Source organism: Pteropus medius, unplaced genomic scaffold (genome assembly GCF_902729225.1).
Source record: "Pteropus medius unplaced genomic scaffold, Ma_sr-lr_union100, whole genome shotgun sequence".
Lineage (NCBI taxonomy): Eukaryota > Metazoa > Chordata > Mammalia > Chiroptera > Pteropodidae > Pteropus > Pteropus medius.
The window spans coordinates 105,239-128,842 of record NW_024340850.1 but is presented as its reverse complement, the minus strand read 5'-3'; the positions used below and the strand labels follow the sequence as shown (position 1 = coordinate 128,842).

Here is a 23,604-nt window from a genome sequence, read left to right as displayed (position 1 = left end):
TGTAAATGGGAAATAATTTAGAACTTAAGTAAGCTGCATATGAAGGAAGGTACAGTTTCAGAAGGTACAGCTTCAGAAGCAGCACATTTCTGAATGTGAAGGAAGGTACAGCTTCAGAAGCAGCACATTGAAGCTGTTCACTAGAAAATTGGAGGCGGGAGAGGAAGTGACCAAAAAAAAAATTTTTTTCCTTACACTCAAAATAGATCACTCTCCTTAAACCCCCAAATCACAAGCCTACATAACATTAAATTCTAAATTGGTCAATTTCTTTGTTTTGAACAAGAGATTTCATAAGGACTTCAAAACCTGATAATAGAATAAAAGGAAATGATTTACCCCTCCATATCAGATGTTTAAAAAACCCATATAAACTATATAAAGTGGTTTTTATACTTTAGACAACAGACACTGCAGACTGGGATACCTGAAAATAGGAAAGCAAATGAGGTGAGCCCTATGATTATCACATCTTACTGCTGAGTTTCCAACCCAGAGCAAAACCGCTTGGCTGACTCAATAAAATGAGGCAACAGAACTGAATTTTAAAAAAGCCATGGCAACTAGAATTTGTAGAATAAATACCAGAGAAGAGAGAAGTACTGATACAGAGTCTTGGAGACCTGAGAAATGTTTCCTGAGTATTAACTTATATAAGCATGTAAGAAAAACACTGGAGGTTGGGGGAAAAACCTGTAAAAAGAGAAGGCTGAAAAATCACCAAGCACAGACAGAGGTAGGAAATTTCTGTTCCCACCAGCCAGGGAGAAAAAACTCCTAATGTATGGCCATTTGGGGAGAATACCAGAAAGGTATTTATTGCCTTAGTAAAGGAGCCAAATTAGTCCGAGAGTAAAGTGGGCTCAGTCTCTAACATAACAAAGCTTAAAGTAAATCTTGAAAGGATCAGGTAAATTCCAAATAACTACATTTCAGAAAGGGCCCCCAAAGGTTTAAAATATGGCAAGACTAGCACATAACTATAAAATTCATAACATATAGCACTCAGTAAAAAATTGCTAGGAATGAATACAAGCAGGGATATATAATTCATCAAAGAGAAAAATCAATCCATAGCAACGGAGTAAGAAATGACACATAAAATTAATAATCAAGACCATTAAAACAGTTAATATACTCCATAAGTCAAGAGAAAGAGAAACATGAACATGATGAAAAAAAAAAGGGAATTTATTTTAAAAAGTTCCAAAATTAAAATCTAAATATAAAAAATATATGAAATGAGAAAAATAAAAAAATAAACAACAAAAAAAAACTGGATAGGATTAATAAAAGTATAGATATCACATGAGGAAAGATAAATGACATAAGACAAATTGATGACTTTAAGGAATTAACTGTGATAAGTTAAAACTGTAAAGAAAAAACCCGCAGCAAATAAAGACTGGAATATAATAAGCAGAATTATCTGAGATCTGTGGGATAATATCAAATTATCTAACACATGTATAATATGCACTTCAGAAGGAAAAAAAAACTTTTGAAGAAATATGAGCAAATGTTCAAACTTCGATGAAGTATATAAATCTTCAGATCCAAGAAACTAAATGAATGTCAAGGAGAAGAAATGAAGGAAACCACATCAAGTTACATTAAAATTAAATTGCTAAAAACCACTGATCAAGAGAACATCTTAAGTAGACAGAGAAAGACTTAATAATGTACAGAACAAATTTAGGAATGAATGCCTACTCTGGTCAGAAATTTTATAAGCCACAGGACAATGTAGTGACAATTTTAAAGTACTGAAAGAAAAAAATAGTCAACCTAGAGGTCTAACTTAGCAATATAAAACATTTTGTGACAAAAGCTAAGTTTATCATCAACTGATATGTATTACAGGAAAAGTTAAAAGAAACTCTTTAGACAGAAGAAAAATATTATCAGGTGGCAATGGATTTACATGTAGAAATAAAGAACATAACCTGGAAACTTCAGTATAAAAATAAAATACTTTTCTCATTTTCAGAACTTTTTTAAAAAAATGGTAAATTATCTTTTAAAATAACAGCAATATACTGTGAGATTTATAGTATAAGATGACACCACCACAAAAGATGGAAGGTAAAAATGAAAAGTTATTAAAAATTCTTACGATACATATGAAGTATGGAGGTTCCTCAAAAAACTAAGAATTGATCTATCATATGATCCAGCAATCCCTCTATTGGGTATTTACCCCAAAGACTTGAAAACCCATATCTGAAAAGATATTTGCGTATCAGTGTTCATAGCAGTATTATTCACAGTGGCCAGGACAAAGTGTCCTACGATAGATGACTGGCTAAAGAAGCTATGGTACATATATACATGGAATATTTCTCAGCCATAAGAAGAGATGAAATACTGCCATTTGCAACAACATAGATGGACCTTGAAATAATCATACTAAGCGAAATAAGCCAGACAGAAAAGGTTGAAAATCACATGATATCACATATGTGGGATATAAACCTAAAAACAACAAATGAACACGACAAACAAACATAGACTCATGGACAATGGACTAGTGATTACTAGAAGGGAGCGGGGGAAAGGGGAGAGGAAAAATAAAAAAATAAAATGTTAAAAGAAACTGAATTTGAAACTTAAAATGCTCCCCAAAGATGAAATCTCCAGGCCCAGATGCTTTTGCTAGAGAATTCTACCAAACATTTAAAGAAGAATAAACACCACTCATACACAATCTTTTCTAGAAAACAGAAGAGGAGGGAACAATTTTCAACTAATATTATGAGACCAGAATTATCTCAATACAAATACTAGACAAAGACAGTACAAAACAAAGGCCAATTTCTCTCATGAGTAGAGATGCAAAACTACTTTAAAAATATTAGCAAATATAATTGAGCAATAAATAAAAAGAATTATATGGTACAACCAAGTAAGGTTTACTCCACGTATTAAAGGCTGGTTTATGTATTTGAAAATCAGTCAATATAGTCTACTAACTTAATGGAGTAAGTAAGAAAAAAGACACAGCAGTAGATACAAAAAGAATACTTGACAAAATTTAATATCCATTTGTGAAAACAAGGAATAGAGAGGAGTTTCCTCAAGTTGATGAAGAATATCTGTAGAGAACTTCTGCTAAATAACATCATCTGGTCAGAGACAGGATATTCCCTTTAAGGCCGGAAACAAGGCCAATATGTCTGCTCTCACTACATCTAAGAAGGTTCAGCAGGATCTCAGTATAAACGGACATATACAAATATTTCTACAAATAAGCAACTGATAGGAAACAATTTAAAACATAATTACTCAAAATAATGAAATACTGAGGTATAAATCTAACAAAACATGTATAGATCTTTTATGCTAAAAACTACAAAACACTGATGAAAGAAATCAAAGATGTAAATACATGTATATATTGTCGTGTATGGACTGCAACACAGTAAGGGTGTTAACGCTTACAAAATTGATAAGTTACATTTTTAATGTAATTCCTACCAAACACCAAGCAAGATTTTAAAAACATAATGACGTTATTAGAAAATTAATACGTGAAGGCAACGTAATTAAAATAACTAAAATAATATTGAAAACAAAGTATAAAATGAGAAGCATCACTTTACCTGACTTAGAAAACCCAAAACTAGACTGACACAAGTACAACCAACTGATTTTTGACAAAGGTGAAAATGCATTTCAATAGAAGAAAGATAATGGTGCATGAGCAAATGGGTCTACATAATGGAGAAAAGTTCTCAATTTAGACCTCACTTCCTATACAAAAATTAACTCAAACTCAAAATGCACCATACATTTAAATATAAACAAAAATGGATATAATTTTTAAAATCTAGAGAAAATCTTTGGACCAAAGACTTGAAGTGTTCTAGACACAACAACACTACAACAAAAAATCCCCAATAAATTGAACTTTATCAAAATTAAAAATTTAGTTCTGCAAACACTTTATGAAGAGGATTGAAAAGACAAGTTACAAACTGGTATAAAAATGTGCAAAGAACATATCTGACAAAAGACTCAACTGGACTATACAGACTCACAAAACTCAACAGTCAAAAGAAAAAAAACGCTCCAATTAAAAAAAAAGTGCCGGAGTCCAGTACAAGATGGCATGGAGGAGGAGGTCTCAGCCTTTGTCCCTGCCACCCTCTCCCCAAAACAATGATCTAACAACTACCCACTGATGAAAATAGATCTTGGTCAGCTCTAGAGTACAATTAAGATACTGCAGCAGCAACCCACTGTAGCACAAAACCCAAGGAAAGCCACATAGAAAAGAATAGAAAGCATTTTGCATCTGTCATGCAATCCTCTATCCCGGCACAGCTTGGTGCCAAGAAAGGGTTTTCTCAGCTTTGACCTCCCCCAACAGGGCAAAGTGAGAACAGGTGGCAGCCTTTGCCACCAAGTACCCCAACAGCCCTTGCTGTCGCAATGGATACTTGCAACTGACTCAAGTTAGGATGGCCAGTTTTCATAGCTGATGGAGCTGCCTGGAGTCCTTGCTGCTGCAACACTCTGGAGCAGGAGATGCTACTGTGCTATCTTTGGAGCTGGACCTGACCCTCCCCACTTGTTCTGGCAACACCATGCACATGCTTATTTAAGCCCTGGACTCTGGTGTTGCCACTGTGTATGCCTGCACTCAAGTACCAAAAGGGATTCCCTTGGCCACAATGCCCCCTGGCAGGAGAAAAGGAAAGCGGGAGGAATACAACAGTTTTGGCTACCAAGGACTCTAATATCCCTTGCTGCTGCAGCAGATACCTGCAGTCTTCGCTTCCAATGATTCCCACAGATTTTTCCAATGCTGACTTCAGCTGATGGAACTGCTCAGTGTCCACACTGCTGCTGTCTCCCCACCCTAAGTCAGAGCTGCTGCACCCTACCCAACAGGCCCCCTCATACCCACCTGTAGGTAAAGGTCTCTCCCTACTGAATCCAGTCAGTAAAATCTGGAAGAGGTGCATGTTCTTTCAAGTGTGAAGGCATCAACACAGAGCTACAAGGAATATAAAAAGATCAAGGAAACATGACAACAACAAAGGAAAACAATAAATTATCAGTAATCAACTCCAAAAACACAGATATCTAAGAGTTGGCTGACAAAGAATTAAAGACAATTGTTTTAAGGAAGCTCAGTGAGCTACAAAATAACAGTGAGACAAATCAGTGACATCAGGAAAACATTATATGAACCAAACAAGAAGTTCAACAAAGAGATAGAAATCATAGAAAAGAACCAAACAGAAATTCTGGAGCTGAAGAACACAATGAATGCAATAGTGTCAAAAGTAGACTTGATCAAGGAGAAGAGATAGTTTGCAAATTCATAGATAGGTCACTTGAAATTATTCAATCAGAAGAGAAAAAAGAAGGAAGAAGAGTAAAGAATGCCTTGCAATTTATGAGACTAACAAAAGAGCCCACATCCATGTTCTGGGAGTCTTGGGAGAAGAGAGAAAGAAAAGGGCAGAAACATTATTTAAAGAAATTATAGAGTACGTGAAGATGGGTGAGAAAGCAGCCATCTGCAAGCCAGGAAGAGGGCATTCACCAGGAACCAAATCTACTGGCACCTCGATTGAACTTCTCAGCCTCTAGAACTGTGAGAAATAAATTTCTGTTGTTTATACCAAAAAAAAAAAAAAATTATGGCTAAAAAACTCAAATCTTGTGAGGAAAACGGACATCCAGATTTATAAAGCTCAAAAGAACCTCCAAATGATCAACCTGAAGAAAAGTAAACTGAAACACATTATTATTGAATTGTCAAAAGTTATGGATAAAGAGAACTTTGAAAGCAGCAAAAGTGACTCATCATACAGAATGGAACTCCCATAATACCATTAATAGAGTTCTCAGCAAAAACCTTGTAGGCTATAAGAAAGTGATGTGATATATTCAAAACACTAACAAACAAACAAACAAACAAAAACACCTGCCAACCCAAAACACTATAGTTGGCAAAATTATTCTTTACAAATGAAGACAAGATAAAGTCTTTCCCAAACAAAAACAAACAAAAGGAAGTTTGTTACTACCAGACAGACCTGACTTATAGGAAATGCTTAATTAGGAGAGTTCTTCAAATCAAAATGAAAACACATTAAACATGCAGAAGGATATGAAAGCATAAATATCACTAATAAATGTAAAAAGACAAATAAAGAATAACGTTATACTGTAATGGTAGCACATAAATTGCTTTTAAACCTAATATAAAAATTAAAAAATAAAAACTTGTTGATACGTAATATTAAAAGCAAACTGTAAGAACACAAAGTGTGGGGGGAAGATTAAAAGTGTAGTTTTTGTGTGCAACTGAGGTTACACTGTTATCAGCTTAAAATAGATGGTTATAACTACAAGACATTTTATGCTAGAGCCAAGCTAATTACAAACAAAAAAGTCTACAGTAGAAACACAAAAGATAAAAAAGAATCAAAGCAAATCACTACAAAATTATTAATAAAGCAAGACAGAAAGATATGAAGAGAGGGACAAAACAACTGCAAAACAGAAAAAATTAACAACATGGCAACATTAAGTCCTCATCTGTCAATAATGATTTTAAATGTAAATAGACTAAACTCTCAAACAAAAGGCAGAAAATACCTGAACTGATAAGACAAACAAGATCCAGAGATATGCTATCTACAAGAGACTCGTTTTAGAATTAGACACACATAGACGGAAAGTGAAGGGATGTAAAAAAGATACTCCATGCAAATGGTAACCAAAAGAAAGTAGGGGTAATTATTATACTAATATCAGAAAAAATGCACATTAAGTCAAGAATTGTCTCTAAGGACAAAGAAAGTCATTATATAACAATAAAAGGGTCTGTTCCACGGGAAGACATAACAATTATAAATATATACACACTCAAGAGCAGAGCATATATACCAAATATTAACATATCTGAAAAGAGAAACTGAAGAATAGTGAAATTATCCATACTACTCACAGCAGTCAACGGATTCAAAGCAATCCGTACCAAAATCCCAATGGCATTCTGTTACAGAAGAAGAAAAAACTATCTTGAAATTCATATGGAACCACCAAAGGCCTGGATAGCCAAAGCAATCTTGGGAGAAAACAATGCTGGAGGCACCACACTTCCTGACTTCAAAATACATTATAAAGCTATAGTGATGAAAACAGTATGGCATTGGCATGAAGATAGGCACACAGACCAATGGAACAGTACAGAGAGCCCAGAAATACATCCATACAACTGGTCTTCCACAAGGGTGCCAAGAACACACAATGAGGGAAAGGATAGTCTCTTCAATAGATGGTGCTGGGAAACCTGGATATCCATATGCAGAAGAACGAAATTGGATTCTTATTCATGTAATACACAAAAATCCACTCAAAGTGGATTAAAGACTTAAAGATAAGACCTAAAATTGTGAAAAAAAAAAAAAGACAAAAGAGAATAAGTATTGGTGAAGATATGGAGAAAACAGAACCCTTGTACACTGTTGGTAGGAATGTAAATTGGTAGAGCCGTTAAGGAAAACAGAATGAAAGTTCCTCAAAAAACTAAAAATAGAACTACCTAATGACTGAGCAATCACTCCTGGGTACATATTCAAAGGGAATGAAATCAGAATCCCAAAGAAATATGTACACGTTCATGTTCACTGCCACATTATTCACAATAGCCAAGATACAGAAACAATCTAAATGTCCATTGACAGATGATTAAAGAAGGCATGGTATGTATACATACAATGGATATTATTCAGTCATATAAAGGAAGGAAATCCTGACATGTGCCCCAACATGGACAAAACTGGAGGACATTATACTTAGTGAAATAAGCCACCACAGAAAGACAAATATTGCGTCATCTCACTGGAATCTAAAAGAGTTAAACTCATAGAAACAGAGAGTAGAATGGTGGGTTCTCCAAGGGCTAGGGAAATGGGGAATGGGAGATGTTGGTAAAGGAGTACAAAGTTATATAAGGCGAAGAAGCTATGGAGTTCTTACGTACAGCAATGTGACAGAGTTAACAATACTGTATTACATACAGGCATACTTCAGAGATATTGTGGGTTCGGTTCCAGATCACCACAATAAAGCGAGTATGACAATAAAGGGAGCTGCAATCTTTTTGCTTGTGGAGGACCTTGCCTTCAATTTGTAAAACATGCAACATCTGTGAAGTGCAATAAAGTGAAGTTTGCCTGTACTGAAATTCACCAAGAGGGTAATAGCTCTTAAGTGTTCTTAAACCACCTCTCAAAACGTATGTCAGGTGATGGGTATGTAAATTAGCTTGATTGTGGCAATTATTTCAAAATGTATATGTATGTCAAAATATCAGGTCTTATACCTTAAATATGTGCAATTTTAATTGTCATTATACCTCAATAAAGATGGGGAAAAAAGTACAGAAGCCATGAACAGACATTTACTGTCTAAGGATATATAGATGGCATATGAGCACATGAAAAGATGAACACATTTAACATCACTAACCATTAAGGAAATGCAAATTAAGAATCATGATGAGCTATCACTATATTCCTATTACAACCACTAATCCAAAAAAAAAGTTATAATACCAGGTACTAGGAAGGATGGGAAGTAACTGGATTTCTCATACACTGCTGATAGAAATACAAAATGCTACAGCTACTCTGGAAAATAATTTGGCAATTTCTAAAGAACAAAATATATTCTTACCAAACAACCACAATCACACTCCTGGGCATATATTTCAGAGAAAATAATTATGCTCACACAAAAACCTGAACACGAATGTTCATAGCAGCTTTATTTAAAAACGGCCAAAATTTAGAAACAAGTATGTCCTTCAATAGGTGAATGGCTTAACAAATTATAGTACATTCACATAGTAGAATATTATGTAGTAATAAAAGAAATAAACTATTGATACACATTATAACTTGGATGGATCTCAATCTCACACATCAAATATTGTATGATTCCATTTATAAGATGTTTGTGAAATTGCAGAATTACAGAGATGAAAGGCATATTAGTTGGCAGAGATTAAGGACAATGTGGGAGGGGAGGAGGGTATGATTATAAAGAAGTAGCATGAGAGAAATCTTTGTGGTGATAGAATAATTCTATACCACAGCAGTGGTGGTGGTTGTATGAAATCTCCACGTGATGAAATGGCATAGAGCAATTCACACATATTGTGCCAATATCTACTTATAAATGGTGTTGAGATAATCACTTCTTGGCCTTTTGGCTAAGATCAAGTGTAGTATCTGTTCTTATCTTAAGTTTAACAAATGGTGTTGAGACTATATTATAGTCATATAAGATATAACAATTGGTGGAAACTTGTGAAGAATACAATTGCTAATTCCTGTGAATCTATAGTTGTGTCAAATAAAAAGTTTTTTAAGTATATATAAAAACCAAAAACAATCTGAAAATATTTTTTTTCTTAAAAAGCAAGCCAGAGATGGAGAAAAAAAATGTGTGCAAGACATATATTTGATAAAGGTCTGAACAACTTCCACTCAACAATAAGGACCCCCTCCAAAAAAACAAAAACAAAAAACCAATAAAGTTAAGTAGAAAATGGAGTAAAGATGTGATTACTTCATTAAAGAAGATTATAAATGGTTAAAAAGTACATGAAAAGAGGTTCAACATTGTTAGTCACCAGGGAAATGCAAATTAAAACCCAATAAAATATAACTAGATACCAACTACAACTGGTTAAAAATAATAAGACTTATTGAACCAAATGTTGGTAACCAAAAAGCAATGAGAACTCTCAGACACTGCAAATGGGCATAAGAAACAGTGTAATCAACTTGAAATCATTTGGCAGTTTCTTATAAAATATAAACTTATCAGAAGACCCAATAAGCTCACTTCCTGGTATTTACACAAGAGAAATGAGAAAATATCGACACACAGACTTGTATGTGCATGTTCATAGCAGCTTTATTCATGACAGCTTCAAACTAGAAAAAAACTCAGGTGTCTAACAACTGAAAGCATAATAAACTGTGGTAAAAACAAACTAGTGATACATGCACACATGCACGAGTCTTATGCTAAGCATTATGCTAAGTAAAAAAAGCCAGACAAAAGACAGTATATACTTTATGATTCCATTTATATAAAACTTGAGAAAAGGCAAAACTATTGCAATAGAAAGCAGATCAGTGATTGCTAGAGGTCTGAGAGGTAGGGATGGAGGGACAGGACTCACTGCAAAGAGCTACAAGGTATCTTTTTGGGAGGGATGTATTTCAAATCATGATTTTCATGATGGTAAAACTCTGACTGGTACAATGAAAAGTGCTGAATTTTATTTTCTGCTAAATACAAGTCAACGAGAATAATTAACATTTAAAAAAGAAAAACAATTTGCAGGCAATAAGGAATCACATGGTAAGGTCCACTCACCCACTGAGATGAGGTGGCTGTAGTTCTCCAGCATCACATCTCTGTATAAGGTCCTCTGAGAAGCACTCAGGTACTGCCACTCCTCCAAGGTGAACTCTACAGTCACATCCTTGAATGACACTGAGGCCTGTAACAGCACATTTCCAGTCAATCTCAGGGTCCCGAATCAGGGACATGGAAAATAATTTTGGAAACTAACTCTTAATAGATTTACTGTTATTGAGTTTAAAACAAAATGCTATAAAAGATAACTATTATAGCCCTAACTCTGTCTTATACTTTGGGGACATGTGCACAATTAGTAAAAAAAAATTATTCTCATGCTCTGATTTATTTATATCTATTTTTAAATTATACACATATATTATCAATATAATGAGAAAGCTTAGTGCCTTATTTGCTTATTTAGAGTTAATTAATATAGAATTCCTGTATCTATTTTCCATACACCAATGGATTATGCTGAGCACTCTGGAGAGTATACATACCCCAACCTAGAGTTCTTGCTGGGGTAATGGGGAAACAATGAAGAGATACATGAAAGCCTAGGGAGGTATTACACATCACCAGATTTATATTTCAGGAGTAATGCTCTAGAACAGGCTTTCTTCAGTTTGGCATTACTAACATTGTGGACCTAATAACACTATTTTTGGGCAAGACTCTCCTGTGTATTTTAGGATATTTATCAGTATCCCTGTCTTCCACTGACCATACGCCAGTAGTGTCTCCAGTTGTGACAATTAAAACTGTCACTATACAAGTTCATCAAAACTTAAAAATAAAACTACCATATTATCCAGCAATACCTCTTCTAGGTATTTATATGAAGAAAATGAAAACTTTAATTTGAAAAGATATATGCATCTCTATGTTCATTGCAGCATTGTTTACAATAGCTGAGATATGGAAGCAACCCAGGTGTCCACTGATAGATGAATGGATAAAAAGATGTGATATATAAATACAATGGAATGTTACTCGGCCATAAAAAACACTGAAATCTCAACATGGATAGACCTAGAAGATACTATACTAAGTGAAATAAGTGAGACAAAGAAAGACAAATACTGCATGATTTCACTTGTATGTGGAATCTAAAAAGCAAAACAAATGAACAAACAAAACAAAACAGAAACAGACTCACAGATATAGTAAACAAATTGGTGACTGCCAGGGAAGGGAGGAGGATAGGTAAAATAGGTAAAGGGATCAAGAGGTACAAACTTCCAGTTACAAAATAAGTAACGGATGTAATGTACTGCACTGGGAACACAGTCAATAATATCGTAATGACTTATAGGGAGAAGACTTATTGTGGTTATCATTTCATAATGTATAAAAATAATCATTAAGTTGTTCACCTCAAACTAATATAATAGCGAATGTCAATTATATCTCAACAAAAAATAAATCTCCAAACATTGCCAAACGTCTCCTGGGTAGCAAAATAGACCCTACTTAGGAACCACTGCTTTATATGAATAATGGACAATGTATTAAGCAGCAAAATACCCAAATTAAGAGATGAACTATACTAAGAAAAAGCAACAAAAATAAAGAATGGGAAACAAATCCTTACAGGAAACAAAATACAGTCATTACTTTGTTGTGCAGCTATACATAGAGATGCTGCACAAGCAACTGGGTAGAGGCTGATGCCGTATACACAGATCGAAAGAATGAGTCAAAGGCTGGGCCGTAGTGAGGCAGATGTTCATTAGCATTCAAAACACCTGTGGAACTATTTATTTCCACAGATAATGGAATTATTTCACTGTTAGGTGCATAATTCTGGAACAAAGGAGGGAAGTGTAAAATGAAAATATTTAGGAGAAATTAGTCATTAAGATGGTAATTAAGTCATCAGAGAAAAAGACCTAGCTTAGAAAGGACAAAGAAACCAAGAAGACCCAAATATAGAATGTGATGGACTAACAAATTTAACAGGTAGGTAGAAAAATAGGCTACAAAGGCTGAGAAAGAATGTCTAAATGATGGAAAGAGAAATCAGAAAGATTAGGGCTCTCTGGGTTCTAACCTAGTTTGCGGTGACATGGCTCAGTGCACCAAGGTCAGAATCACCAGTAAATACGGGACCTGTTATGGTGCCTTTCTCAGGAAAATGGAGAAGAAAATTAAAATCAGCCAGCACACCAAGTACACTTGCTCCTTCTGTGGCAAAACCAAGATGAAAAGAAGACCTGTGGGGATCTGGCACTGTGGTTCCTGCGTGAAAACAGAGCTCTGATGGTGCCTGACCTACAACACCACTTCTGCCATCACAGTAAAGTCTGACATCAGGAGACCGAAGGAACTGAAATTTGAAACATTGCTAGCCTATAATAAATGAGTTGATTTATGTAACAAAATTACTTTGGTTTCCTAGTTTTATTAATTAGATGTTTTGGTTTGCATTGCATTAATTTTCCTTTCTCAAAAAAGATCTGGAAATTAAGACCCTTCTAATTTTTCAGTAGCTAAATGATATATGACCTAAGAATATAAGCCTTACAGGTTAGATATACATCTCAGCTTTTTATGTCTTTTTTTTTTTTTTGGCCAGTTCAACTTGGGATACATTAGTTCGAATTGTGCAAACTTTTGTTTTTAAATCACAGTTAATATTTTTTAAAAATGTTTCTAAAGGCAGGATGACATAAACTTCCTTTTTTGGTGTTTAGTCTGACTACTGTACCATCATCTTCAGAAAATAGTGTGAAACAATTAGAATTTCAGAACAAATTTTGCAAATATCTTCATTATTCTTTTTTCAGTCTATACACAAGGATTCACAGGATTGAATTATTCAAACTGCTATATATAGTCACGCTAAGAAAAAATGAAGTTATTTGGAGGTAAAAAAAAAAAGATTAGAGAACTAGAAATTAAGAGACGAGAGAATTATAAGCATAAACGATTCCTCTAGTTCAAGGGAGCTGAGCACACACATTTATATCCCTTGCCTCCCAAAATACACTCAGGTAAAATATAGAACCTACTATAAATGTATGACAGAAGAGGAATACAGAGAAACATCACAGCAGACAGCCCAAAAATTTGAATAAATTCTGGAAGAGAGAGCATAAGATAGCATTAGATAGGAAAAACTGGGCGATGTTGCCCACAAACAAATATAAAGAAGTGGGCAGAAGGAGCAGGGCACTAATGAGAGCCCAAAAAGACATCCAAGCTTAAACCGAACAAGACCTAGAACACAGTGTGTAGTGAGAAGAATAATTAGCAGAGTAAATTTTTATCTGAATATAGGTGATATTCTGGTATAAGTGAGGAAAGGCTGGACATGGATATCACAGGGATAACTAGGTGGCCATCTGGGAAAAGAGAGATTTAAATCTCACACCATCGAGAAGGATAAAATTAAAACGTATTGAAGATGTAAATGTAAAAAATAAAATTAATAACATTCTAGAAGACTACACAGAACAATCCTTTTATAATGTTAGAATGAGAAATGCCCAGCTATGACAAAATCCAGGAATCATAAAAGAAAAAACTGCTAAATTTGATGACATAAAAATCAAATGTCTCTATGGCCAAAAAAAAACCTCATGAGCAAGGAAAAAAAAAAGTAAGAAAACTGCAATTTATATCACAGAAATAGGGCTATAAGGATGCACTGGAATATGTGGTGACAGAATAAATTCTAACTATGGGCGATGAACATGCAATGCAATATAAATATGACTTACCGTTGAATTGTACACTTGAAACTTATTATTTCGTTAATCAATGTCACCATAATTAAAAAAAATACAAAAAATACAGAAAATCAATCGGAATAATTATTAAAAACAAAACTAGCGTTATGATGTACATAAGTGCTTTCTCTGTATATTTTGAACAAATTATAGTTCTAGAACAGCAATAAAGCACTTTAAAAAAGATGCACTTGACAGAGTAATTAAAATCAGCACATCAATAGAAAAATGGGTAAAGAATAAACAGTTCAACAAAAAACGAAATATAAATAAATTACAAAAAGAGACGTTCCACCTCATTTAGGAGAAAAGCTTATAAAACTAAATCAAGATATCATGTTTTAAACACATTGGTAAGAATTAAAAAAGCCTGACAGGATGTTCTTATTTGCAAGGTTGTGGGAAAGAAACTGGCACTTTCAAATTGTTCACTCTACCTTAAAGGCAGAATCTAGGCACTTCAAAGTAATGGTTAACACCCCATGATCCTCATTTCTTGCTAGGATAAGTGAAATAGACTCCTATATTGTTCCTGATTCCACCACCACTCAATTAGAGTCTATCTTCAACAATAAGACAGAATCAATCTTTTAAACTGTAAGTCAAAACTATCCTTTTGACTCAAATGGATAAAATCCCAAACCCTCAAAACCATCCGTATCACCGAAATGAAGAGAGATACTATGTTCATGAATTAGAAGACTCAATACGATCAAGATCTTAATTCTCCTCAAATTGATCTATTCTATAGATTCAGTGCAATCAAAATTAAAATCTCAGCAGGCTTTTTTGAGATGGACAAGCTGATTTTTTAAAACTTTCTAAAAAGGAGCAAGGGACTTAGACTATCCAAAATAATTTTTTAAAAAGAACAAAGTCGCAAGATTCACATTACTTGATTTCAAGAATTACTGTAAACACACACTCATGAAGACAGTGTGGTATTTTCAAAAGGATTAATACAGATCATCAGAAGTGAAAAGAGTCCAGAAACACATCCATACATTATTTGCTAGGTGATTTCCCAAAAAGGTACCAAGGCAGTTCAATGTGGAAAGTATATTCTTGTCAACAAATGGTAAGTATGCAAAGGTAGAGGGCATAAATATGCCAAGTGTGTGTTCCTATACTCCCTGTGTGTTCCTATACTTCCTATTTAGAGTTCAATGCCAGCACAAAATGTTAAGACTCAACCCTTGAAATTCTAGGTTTCAGACTGGATCAACTGGAACATATTTTTTCCTTTACTGGTTAGCAGCTTTTAAAATAAAATTAAAATTAAAAGCTGATTAAAAAAAAGAAATTACTGATATAACAGATAAAGATCTTAGATTCCTAAAAGAATGTTAGCAATAGTATCAACAAGCTTATAAAGACTCCACCAAAAAACTAGTAAAAACAATAAACAAATACAGGATACAAAATCAATGTACAAAAATCCATTGTGTTCCTATATACTAACAATGAAATTTCATAAAAAGAGATGAAATAAACAATTCCCTTGCAATTGCAACAAAAAGAATAAAATACCTAGGAATAAGCTTAACAAAGCATGTGAAGGACCTATACACTGAAAACTACAAGACATTATTAAAAGAAATTGAAGGAGACACAAAGAAATGGAAAGACATTCATGTTCGTGGATTGGAAGAATCAACATAGTTAAAATGGCCATATTATACATGGCCGAAGCAATATATAGATTTAATGCATTCCCCATCAAAATCCCAATGGCATTTTTTTAAAGAAAAGAAAAAATCATCTGATTTGTATGGAATCACAAAAGACAAAGCAATCCTGAGAAAAAAGAACAAGGCCAGAAGTATCATTCTACCTGACTTCAAATTCCATTTCGAAGCCACAGTAAAACAGCATAGTATTGGCAGAAAAAAACACACAGACCAATGGAACAGAATTGAGAGCCCAGAAATAAATCCACATAACATAGGCAAATAATTTTTAACAAAGGAGCCAAAAAACATACAATGGAGAAAAGAAAGCCTCTTCAATAAATGGTGCTGGGAAAACTGGAAAGTCACATGCAAAAGAATGAAACTAGACTGCTATCTGTCACTTACACCAAAACTAACTCAAAATTGATAAAAGACCTAAATATATAACCTAAAACAATAAATTGCGTAGAAGAAAACACAGGCACTAAACTCATGGACCTCAGATTTAGAGGGGATTTTATGAATTTGACCTCAAAGGCAAGGGAAGTAAAAGCAAAAATAAATGAATGGGACTATATCAAACTGAAAAACTTCTGCACAGTAAAAGAAACTATCAATAAGACAGAGAGGCAAGCAACCGAATGGGAGAAGGTATTTGCAAATGACACCTCTGATGAGGGGCTAAAGTTAAAAAAAAGGCAGAGAACCTAAACAGACACTTCTCTCAAGACATACAAAGGGACAACAGACATAGGAAAGCATGCTCATTCACTAGCTATTATGAAAATACAAATCAAAACCACAATGATACCACCTCACACCTGTATGAATGGCTATTATCAACAAGACAAGTAATAACAAGTGTTGAAGAGGTTGTTGGAAAAAAGGAACCATTATACACTGCTGGTGGAATGTAAATTGGTACAGCCACTATGGAAAGCAGTATGGAGGTTCCTCAAAAAACTAAGAATAGAATTACCATATGACCCAGCAATTCCTCTTCTATCTACTCCAAAAATTTGAAAACATTTATCTGTAAAGATAATATGCACTCTGTTGTTCACTGCAGCATTACTCAATTACACATGGTGGCCAAGATGTAGAAACAACTGAAGCATCCTTCAATAGATGACTGGATAAAGAAGATGTGGTACATTGATATAATGGAATATTATTCAATCATAAGAAAAGATGAAACACTGCTATTTGCAACAACATGGATGGATCTTGAGATTATTGTGCTAAGTGAAATAAGCCAGACAGAAAAATTGAGATCATATGATTTCACTCATATATGGGATATAAATCTGAAAGCAACAAATGAACAAGACAAACAAACAAAAAGTCATTGACGCAGACAACAGTTTAGTGGTTACCAGAGGGAAAGGTGGGGCGGGGGAAGAAGAGAGGGCGGGCAGACAGGGTAGAGGGAGTCAAATATATGGTGACAGAAGGAGATCCAACTTTGCGTGATGAACATACAATGCAATATACAGATGATGTATTATTAAACTGTACACTTGAAACCTATATAATTTTATTAACTGATATTGCCCCCAATAAATTTAATTTAAAAAGCTTATAAAATATATTTTAAAATGAAATAAAAGTGAATAATTTTCCATGAAAATGTAATGACAAAAGTTAGACTAAGAAAAAATACACATCTAGTAAACACTACTAAATTAATAATCAAAATATTCATGCACAATATCTTCGCAAAGCCCAAATTTATAGGTGAGTTTCACAGAATCTACATGTCACACAACTTTCTCATGTAAATTATTATAAAAGGAGCAGGAAAGCACCTACTTCCTTTTGAGACTAAGACCATGATTTCACAATTGAACAAGGAAATAAGAAAGTACAGTCTAAAACTTACAACTAGTAGATAAATAAGTTCTGGAGAGCTAATGCACAACACAGTGATTATAGTCAGCAATACTGTATTATAAATGTTAGTTACTAAAAGACTAATTCTTAACTGTCCTCAACAGACACAAAAAATATAAATATGTGACGTGATAAAGGTCTTAGCTGATGTTACTGCAGTGGTCATACTGCATATATAAATGAATCAAACCAACACCTTGTATGTACACCTTAAACTTATGCAATGTCATATGTCAATCATAAAAAAAAGGTATAGTCCAATCCAACTTGTGGCTATAGAAAAAAAAATCCCATAGTATCAGCAGAAAACCTTAGGAAAATCTGTAAGAAGCAACTTAGCACCCTATTAGCAACTAAGAATTCAAGTTACTATTAGAAAACTCAATATATTGTTTACAATATTTATAAAGGAAATAAGCAATAGCTGTTTCAATAGATACACAAATAGTATTCAATATAATTCAATGCACATTCATGACTAACATGAAATCTTAGCAAACTAGCACCCTTCAGAAATCTCGTTACCCTGACAAAAAGTACTAACCAAGAGCTGACAGCAATACCAAGGTTAATGGTAAAACTGCTTATTTTCCCTCAAGATTAACTTGATCTAGTTCTATTTCTCTTTTTCCGTGTAACACATGGGGAATGAAAAAAGAGCTCACCTGAGTTATGTTCATTTTCTTTAGCTCTTGGGAGAGTGTAGTGAACTGGAGTTCAGCTGAAGGGACAGAAAGAAGACAGAGATCACAAGATTTGGCCCGCCTTACAGCTCCTAGATTCACCTACTCAAATATCACACTCTAGTTGGCATTCAGCCTCTCTATTAAACATACACCCTCTGGACTTTGAAAAGGCATAGGAAGGATCTTTATGCGACTCTGAAATGATCACTGGGCTTAAATCTTCAGCTTTTTACTGAATAAAAACATAAACTTTTCTCGAATGACAATAATGCATGTGTCTTGACTAACACAAAAGAGTAAAAACAGATTAGTTGAATTAAATTACACCAAAGGACACTATTCTTAAAGATTAACTTACAGAAAAATACTCAGTAAGCATTACTTACCTATTTTTCTCAGTGATATTATTTACTCCCGGTATAGACAATTCACAGAAAGCCTAGCAAAGAGATGGAATGCTTTAAGGCAGGATTTTTAATTGTTTGTTTCAGCTTTGATGCTCAAAAGGTCCTTTTTATAAGATGCTTTTGGTGACTTACTTGTGGGAGAGAGAAGAGCAATGTTTTCCTCCTGACTCTGTCACAAACAAACTGGATTACTCTGGACAAGTCACTGGACCTTTCAGGCCGAATGTCTTTAAAGCCTCCAAGATTCAGAAATTGTAGTCTTGGAAAAACTCTTTACGAATCATCATTCTGGAATTCTGTGAAGTCAGAATAATGTCAGAAGCGTCACATGTGATGGACATGTGTGACAGCAGCACAGCATCTGTAAAGAGTGGGGGCTGCTTAGGGAGAGTGGAGACAGAATCTCCTCCCTCTGTCTACTTACCCCTTACCCCCAGACCTTGCTCTCACAAGCTCTCCAATGAAGCAGCCCTTCTTGAGCAGCCCACCCCTTGGGTCACCCCAGCTTACCTCGTTCCTCTCAAGGCTGGCCCCAACCCCCACTGTTCACACAGTATGATGGCTTCTCAAGGTGGTGTCATCACCAAGATTAACTCATTCTCAGCCTTGCAAATCTAGGGTCTGCTTCTTTCTGGGCTCTTTTGCCTCTGCTCTGAAGGTCTGCAGAGAGGTCTAAGGTCAAAGGGGTGCTCTCTTCCTGGTAAGACTTCTGTTCACAGAGGCCCCCTTCTTCTTACAACGGTTTCTTTGTTTCGAGGGAACCAGGATGTAGACCTGAGAAACAAAACGGACTCTCAGAATTTATAATATCAGACTTAAGATAGCCTGACAGTGCAATGGGGCCAAGAACCTGTCTGACCTATGGAATCTGAAGAGACACTAGAATCCCATAATACATATGACATGTGGTAGGATTCTATCTATGTTCACATTCCCTTATATCCTTGGGTATTAGGGGACAGGTCACTTTGCTAAACGCCTAAAGGATGCAATGCTGGTTTTAGGCAGGTGTCATACCTAAACAAAGCCTGAGACTGTAACTACAGGGATATCTCATTTAATTGGACTTCACAGATATTGTGTTTTTTTACAAACTAAATGCAAGGCCCTCCACCAGAAAAACACTACCACTCACTTTACTGCGGTGATTTGGAACTAAACCAGCAATATCTCCAAGATATGTTTGTAAAGCACATTGGCCCTTCAATCAGAGGTCAAGACTGAGAACACGGTCCCCCAACTTGAGCCTCCGTGTTTGTTAAAGTGGGTGTGAGGTTACATTAAACTATCCAATGAAAAGAACAGAGCAAAGGGTCTTTTAAATGTAATAGCAGTTGTCACTTATTCAGTGCTTACCTGGCACTTGCCTAAACCCTCTACGAGTTATGACTTGGATCTAAGTTTCAAAATAACCATGAAACGGTCATTAAAATCCTCATTTTCAGATAACTGACTTTCATCAGGTTCCTTCTGTCGTCCGTGCCTACAGGTGACAGCTGAAATTTACAAATACCGAGTCTTTTTGGTTCCTGAACTTGGGCTCTCACCGCAGACCCACCGCCTGCGCTTTCTGGCACGCTCAGGATCAACATTATAAACGCGCTTTTCCTTCTGTAGCCGACACGGGATTTTCTCCGGTCTGGCTGCATTATGGGCCGGGCACAAGTTTCCTGCATACTCCAGCCGGCAGCGAGCACCTGCTCCTGACCGGATTCAGTCTGGCAAGCGCCCCGGGAGCCCGAGCGCTCGGAACCCTTCCTCATCCCCCGCCCCCACACACCCTTCCCGGCCTCCCCCGGGCCGAGGGCCCTCCCAGGCGCATACCAGCCTTGGGGGCGTCAGGGTGGGGGTGCCAAGGACTTCTCGCTCCCAACCCTAGGCACAAGCGCACTCCACCCAGCTAGTCGCCCCGCTCTTGCCCCAGATGCGCACCCTTTACTTTCCGAGCAGACCAGCAGGTTCCCAAACCGCTTCCCAGAAGTGCAGAGAAGTCGATTGAGGAGGCGGGGCTACAACTGCACTTGCGCAAAAGGAGCCCAGAATCCCCTTCCCAGAGTGCCGCGCGGTGAACGATTCAAGACTACATTTCCCAGTAGACCTCAGCGTCCTCTTTTTGAAATCACGGTCGTATGGCCTTTTTGCATTTTGAAAGCTGGGGGATGATTTCCTTAGATAGCTCCTGCCCAGGTTCTTTCAGAGCCAGAAGAGGTTAAGATTTAAACTTGAACTCTCCCAGCAAATGGAAAGGGTGGTCCTCTATTGGCCCCGGACTGAAATAACAGCATTTATTTTTCATAAGTAATTTGGAGAAAATTGGGAAAATTTGCGTTTCGGTTGGATATGAAGTTATTAAGGGAGTTATTTAGAAAAAAAAAATAACCGTAAAAGCAGGCATGATGATCGAAGTAGTTAGGCTTTAAGTTATATAGTTGTAAAATTAAAATTTTATAATATTTCAACCTGGGACCTTCACTCTTCCTTTACAACCAATGGACCCACTAACCCCTGAGCCTCATCCTGGTGACCCCAGAGACCCACAAGGAGGCTTGTCAAACTACATTAAATCATAATAGACTTCACCAGATCACAAACGGAGAGAAAGTTGTCATACATATATTTATTCAACAAATATTTATTAAAAACTTGTTGTGTAATTGATACCATTCTAGATGCTAGGATAGAAACATCACACGCACAAAAAATTGAAATTCCTAAACCCCAATGGAATTTCTGATTAGGGTTGTTTTGGATGCCTATTAGGGTCCCTTCAAGAAACGGGTGTCAAAAAACAGCGCAACACTTTGTAAAAGTGGAAATTCTCCAGTTTCAGGGAGGTGATATCTCCAGACGCCAGTCCCCAGGGAGAAGCGCAACATTCCAAGGTGCAGATGATAAAACTGTCTACTAGGCCCTGTTTGATCTGAGAGTTCCTTGGAGGTGCAACATTTATCTTTGTACAAAATGTTAACGGCTAACTTCTGCTTCTTGTAATCTGCTTATTCAAGGATGTAGTAGGAGGCTTTCAAGCTGCCTCCTCTGGAAGCTTGGGGCTGATCTCCTCTAACCCTGCGTGGTAGAGAGTCAGTCGCTGGCCGGCTAATAAAGGCTCATAATTAATCTCAATTGGCTCCGTGGGTCTCAGAATCATTCGCGCCATAACAACTTGAGGGGAGCCTAATAAATGGGTCTTTAAAAATAGGGGTAGTATTCCTGAAGCATCCTATAACTATGGATGTGATAATGGAGGAAATAAGCATTGCTAAGAGAGTCATTTTATAAAAATAGAATTAGGAAGCAATTAAGGAAGTTTGCTATTAAGCCAACTAAACTTAAAACAAATGAGAGGAAGAAAATAATAAAGGTCGGGACAGATGTCAATGACATACAAAACAGAAAAATTAATAAAACCAGAAATGGGCTCTTCGACAAAATTGACAATCCTTTAGCTAGAGTTCCTAAGAAAATGATAGAATTTCTCAAAAACATAAATAAATAAGGGCCATCATTACCATATATATAGAAATTAAAGGATTATAAGACAATATTATGAACAACTATATGCCACAAACTAGATTATTTATAAGATATAGACAAATTCTAAGATCCAAGTTCCAAAGCTGACTCAAAAACAAGTAGAAAATCTCAACAGATTTATAACAAGTAAGAAAATTAAATTAGTAATTAAAACACTTTCAGGAATGAAGTCTAAATTCCAATGACTCAACTGGTAAATTTCATCAAATATTAAATGAAGAAATAATCCCAATCACTTACAATCTCTTTCAGAACATATAGACAGAAAGAACATGTTCCACATCATTTAGGCCAGTGTTCTTTGAAATAATGGCAAATAAAGACATCGTATGCAAAGACCAACATCCCTCATGAATATTGGTGAAAAAATCCTTAACGATACAGGCATACCTTAGAGATATTGTGGGTTGAGATCCAGACCACTACAATAAAGCAAATGTCACAATAAAGTAAGTCACATAAATTTCTTGGTTTCTCAGTACACATAAAAGGTGATATTTACACTATACTGTAGTCTATAAATATGCAATAGCATTATGTCTAAAAATGTATATACCTTAATTAAAAAATGCTTTATTGCTAAAAAATGCTAACCATCATCTGAGTCTTCGGTGAGTTGTAATCTTTTTGCTGGTGGAGAGTCTTCCCTCCATGTTGATGGCTGCTGATTAATCAAAGTGATGGTTGTTGAAGGTTGGGTTGGCTATGGCAATTTCTTAAAATAAGACAGCAATAAAGTTTGCTGTACCGATTGACTCTTCTTTCATGGACAATTTCTCTGTAGCATCGGTGCTGTTTGATAGCATTTTACCCACACAAGAACTTCTTTTAAAATTGGAGTCAATCCTCTCAAACTCTGCCATTGCTTTATCAACTAAATTTATGTAATATTCTAAATCCTTTGTTGTCATTTCAACACTCTTCACAGCATCTTCACCAGGAGTAGATTCAGTCTGAAAAAAACAAAACAAAACAAAACATTCTTTGCTCATCTATAAGAAGCAACTTCTCATCTGTTAAAGCTTGATTAGAGCAACTCAATAACATCTTCGTGCTCCATTTCTAAATTTAGTTCTCTTGCTATTTCCACCACATCTGTAGTTACTCCCTCCACTGAAGTCTTAAACCCCTCAAAGTAGTCCACGAGAGTTGGATCTAACTTCTTTTAAACTCCTATTAACGTTGATATTTTGACTTCTTCCTATGAATCATGAATGTTCTTAATGGTATCTAGGATAGAGAGAATCCTTTCCAGAAGGTTTTCAATTAG

At 35.6% G+C, this 23,604-nt stretch overlaps 1 protein-coding gene and 2 pseudogenes across 1 annotated transcript in view; 2 read left to right on the top strand and 1 right to left on the bottom strand.

Annotated features, from left to right (window-relative positions):
* The window catches only part of LOC120591573 (zinc finger protein 782-like), a 28,004-nt gene extending 7,184 nt beyond the window's left edge, over positions 1–20,820 (bottom strand). The window contains 6 exon segments of the mRNA XM_039849091.1: positions 10,420–10,546; positions 18,373–18,428; positions 18,780–18,832; positions 18,933–19,096; positions 19,311–19,574; positions 20,733–20,820. Of these exon segments, the coding sequence (XP_039705025.1) occupies positions 10,420–10,546; positions 18,373–18,387 (142 nt within the window). The 5' untranslated portion in view covers positions 18,388–18,428; positions 18,780–18,832; positions 18,933–19,096; positions 19,311–19,574; positions 20,733–20,820.
* LOC120591583 (uncharacterized) lies at positions 9,222–9,340 on the top strand (annotated as a pseudogene).
* LOC120591576 (60S ribosomal protein L37a-like) lies at positions 12,233–12,772 on the top strand (annotated as a pseudogene).
* Positions 20,821–23,604: the final 2,784 nt, after the last annotated feature.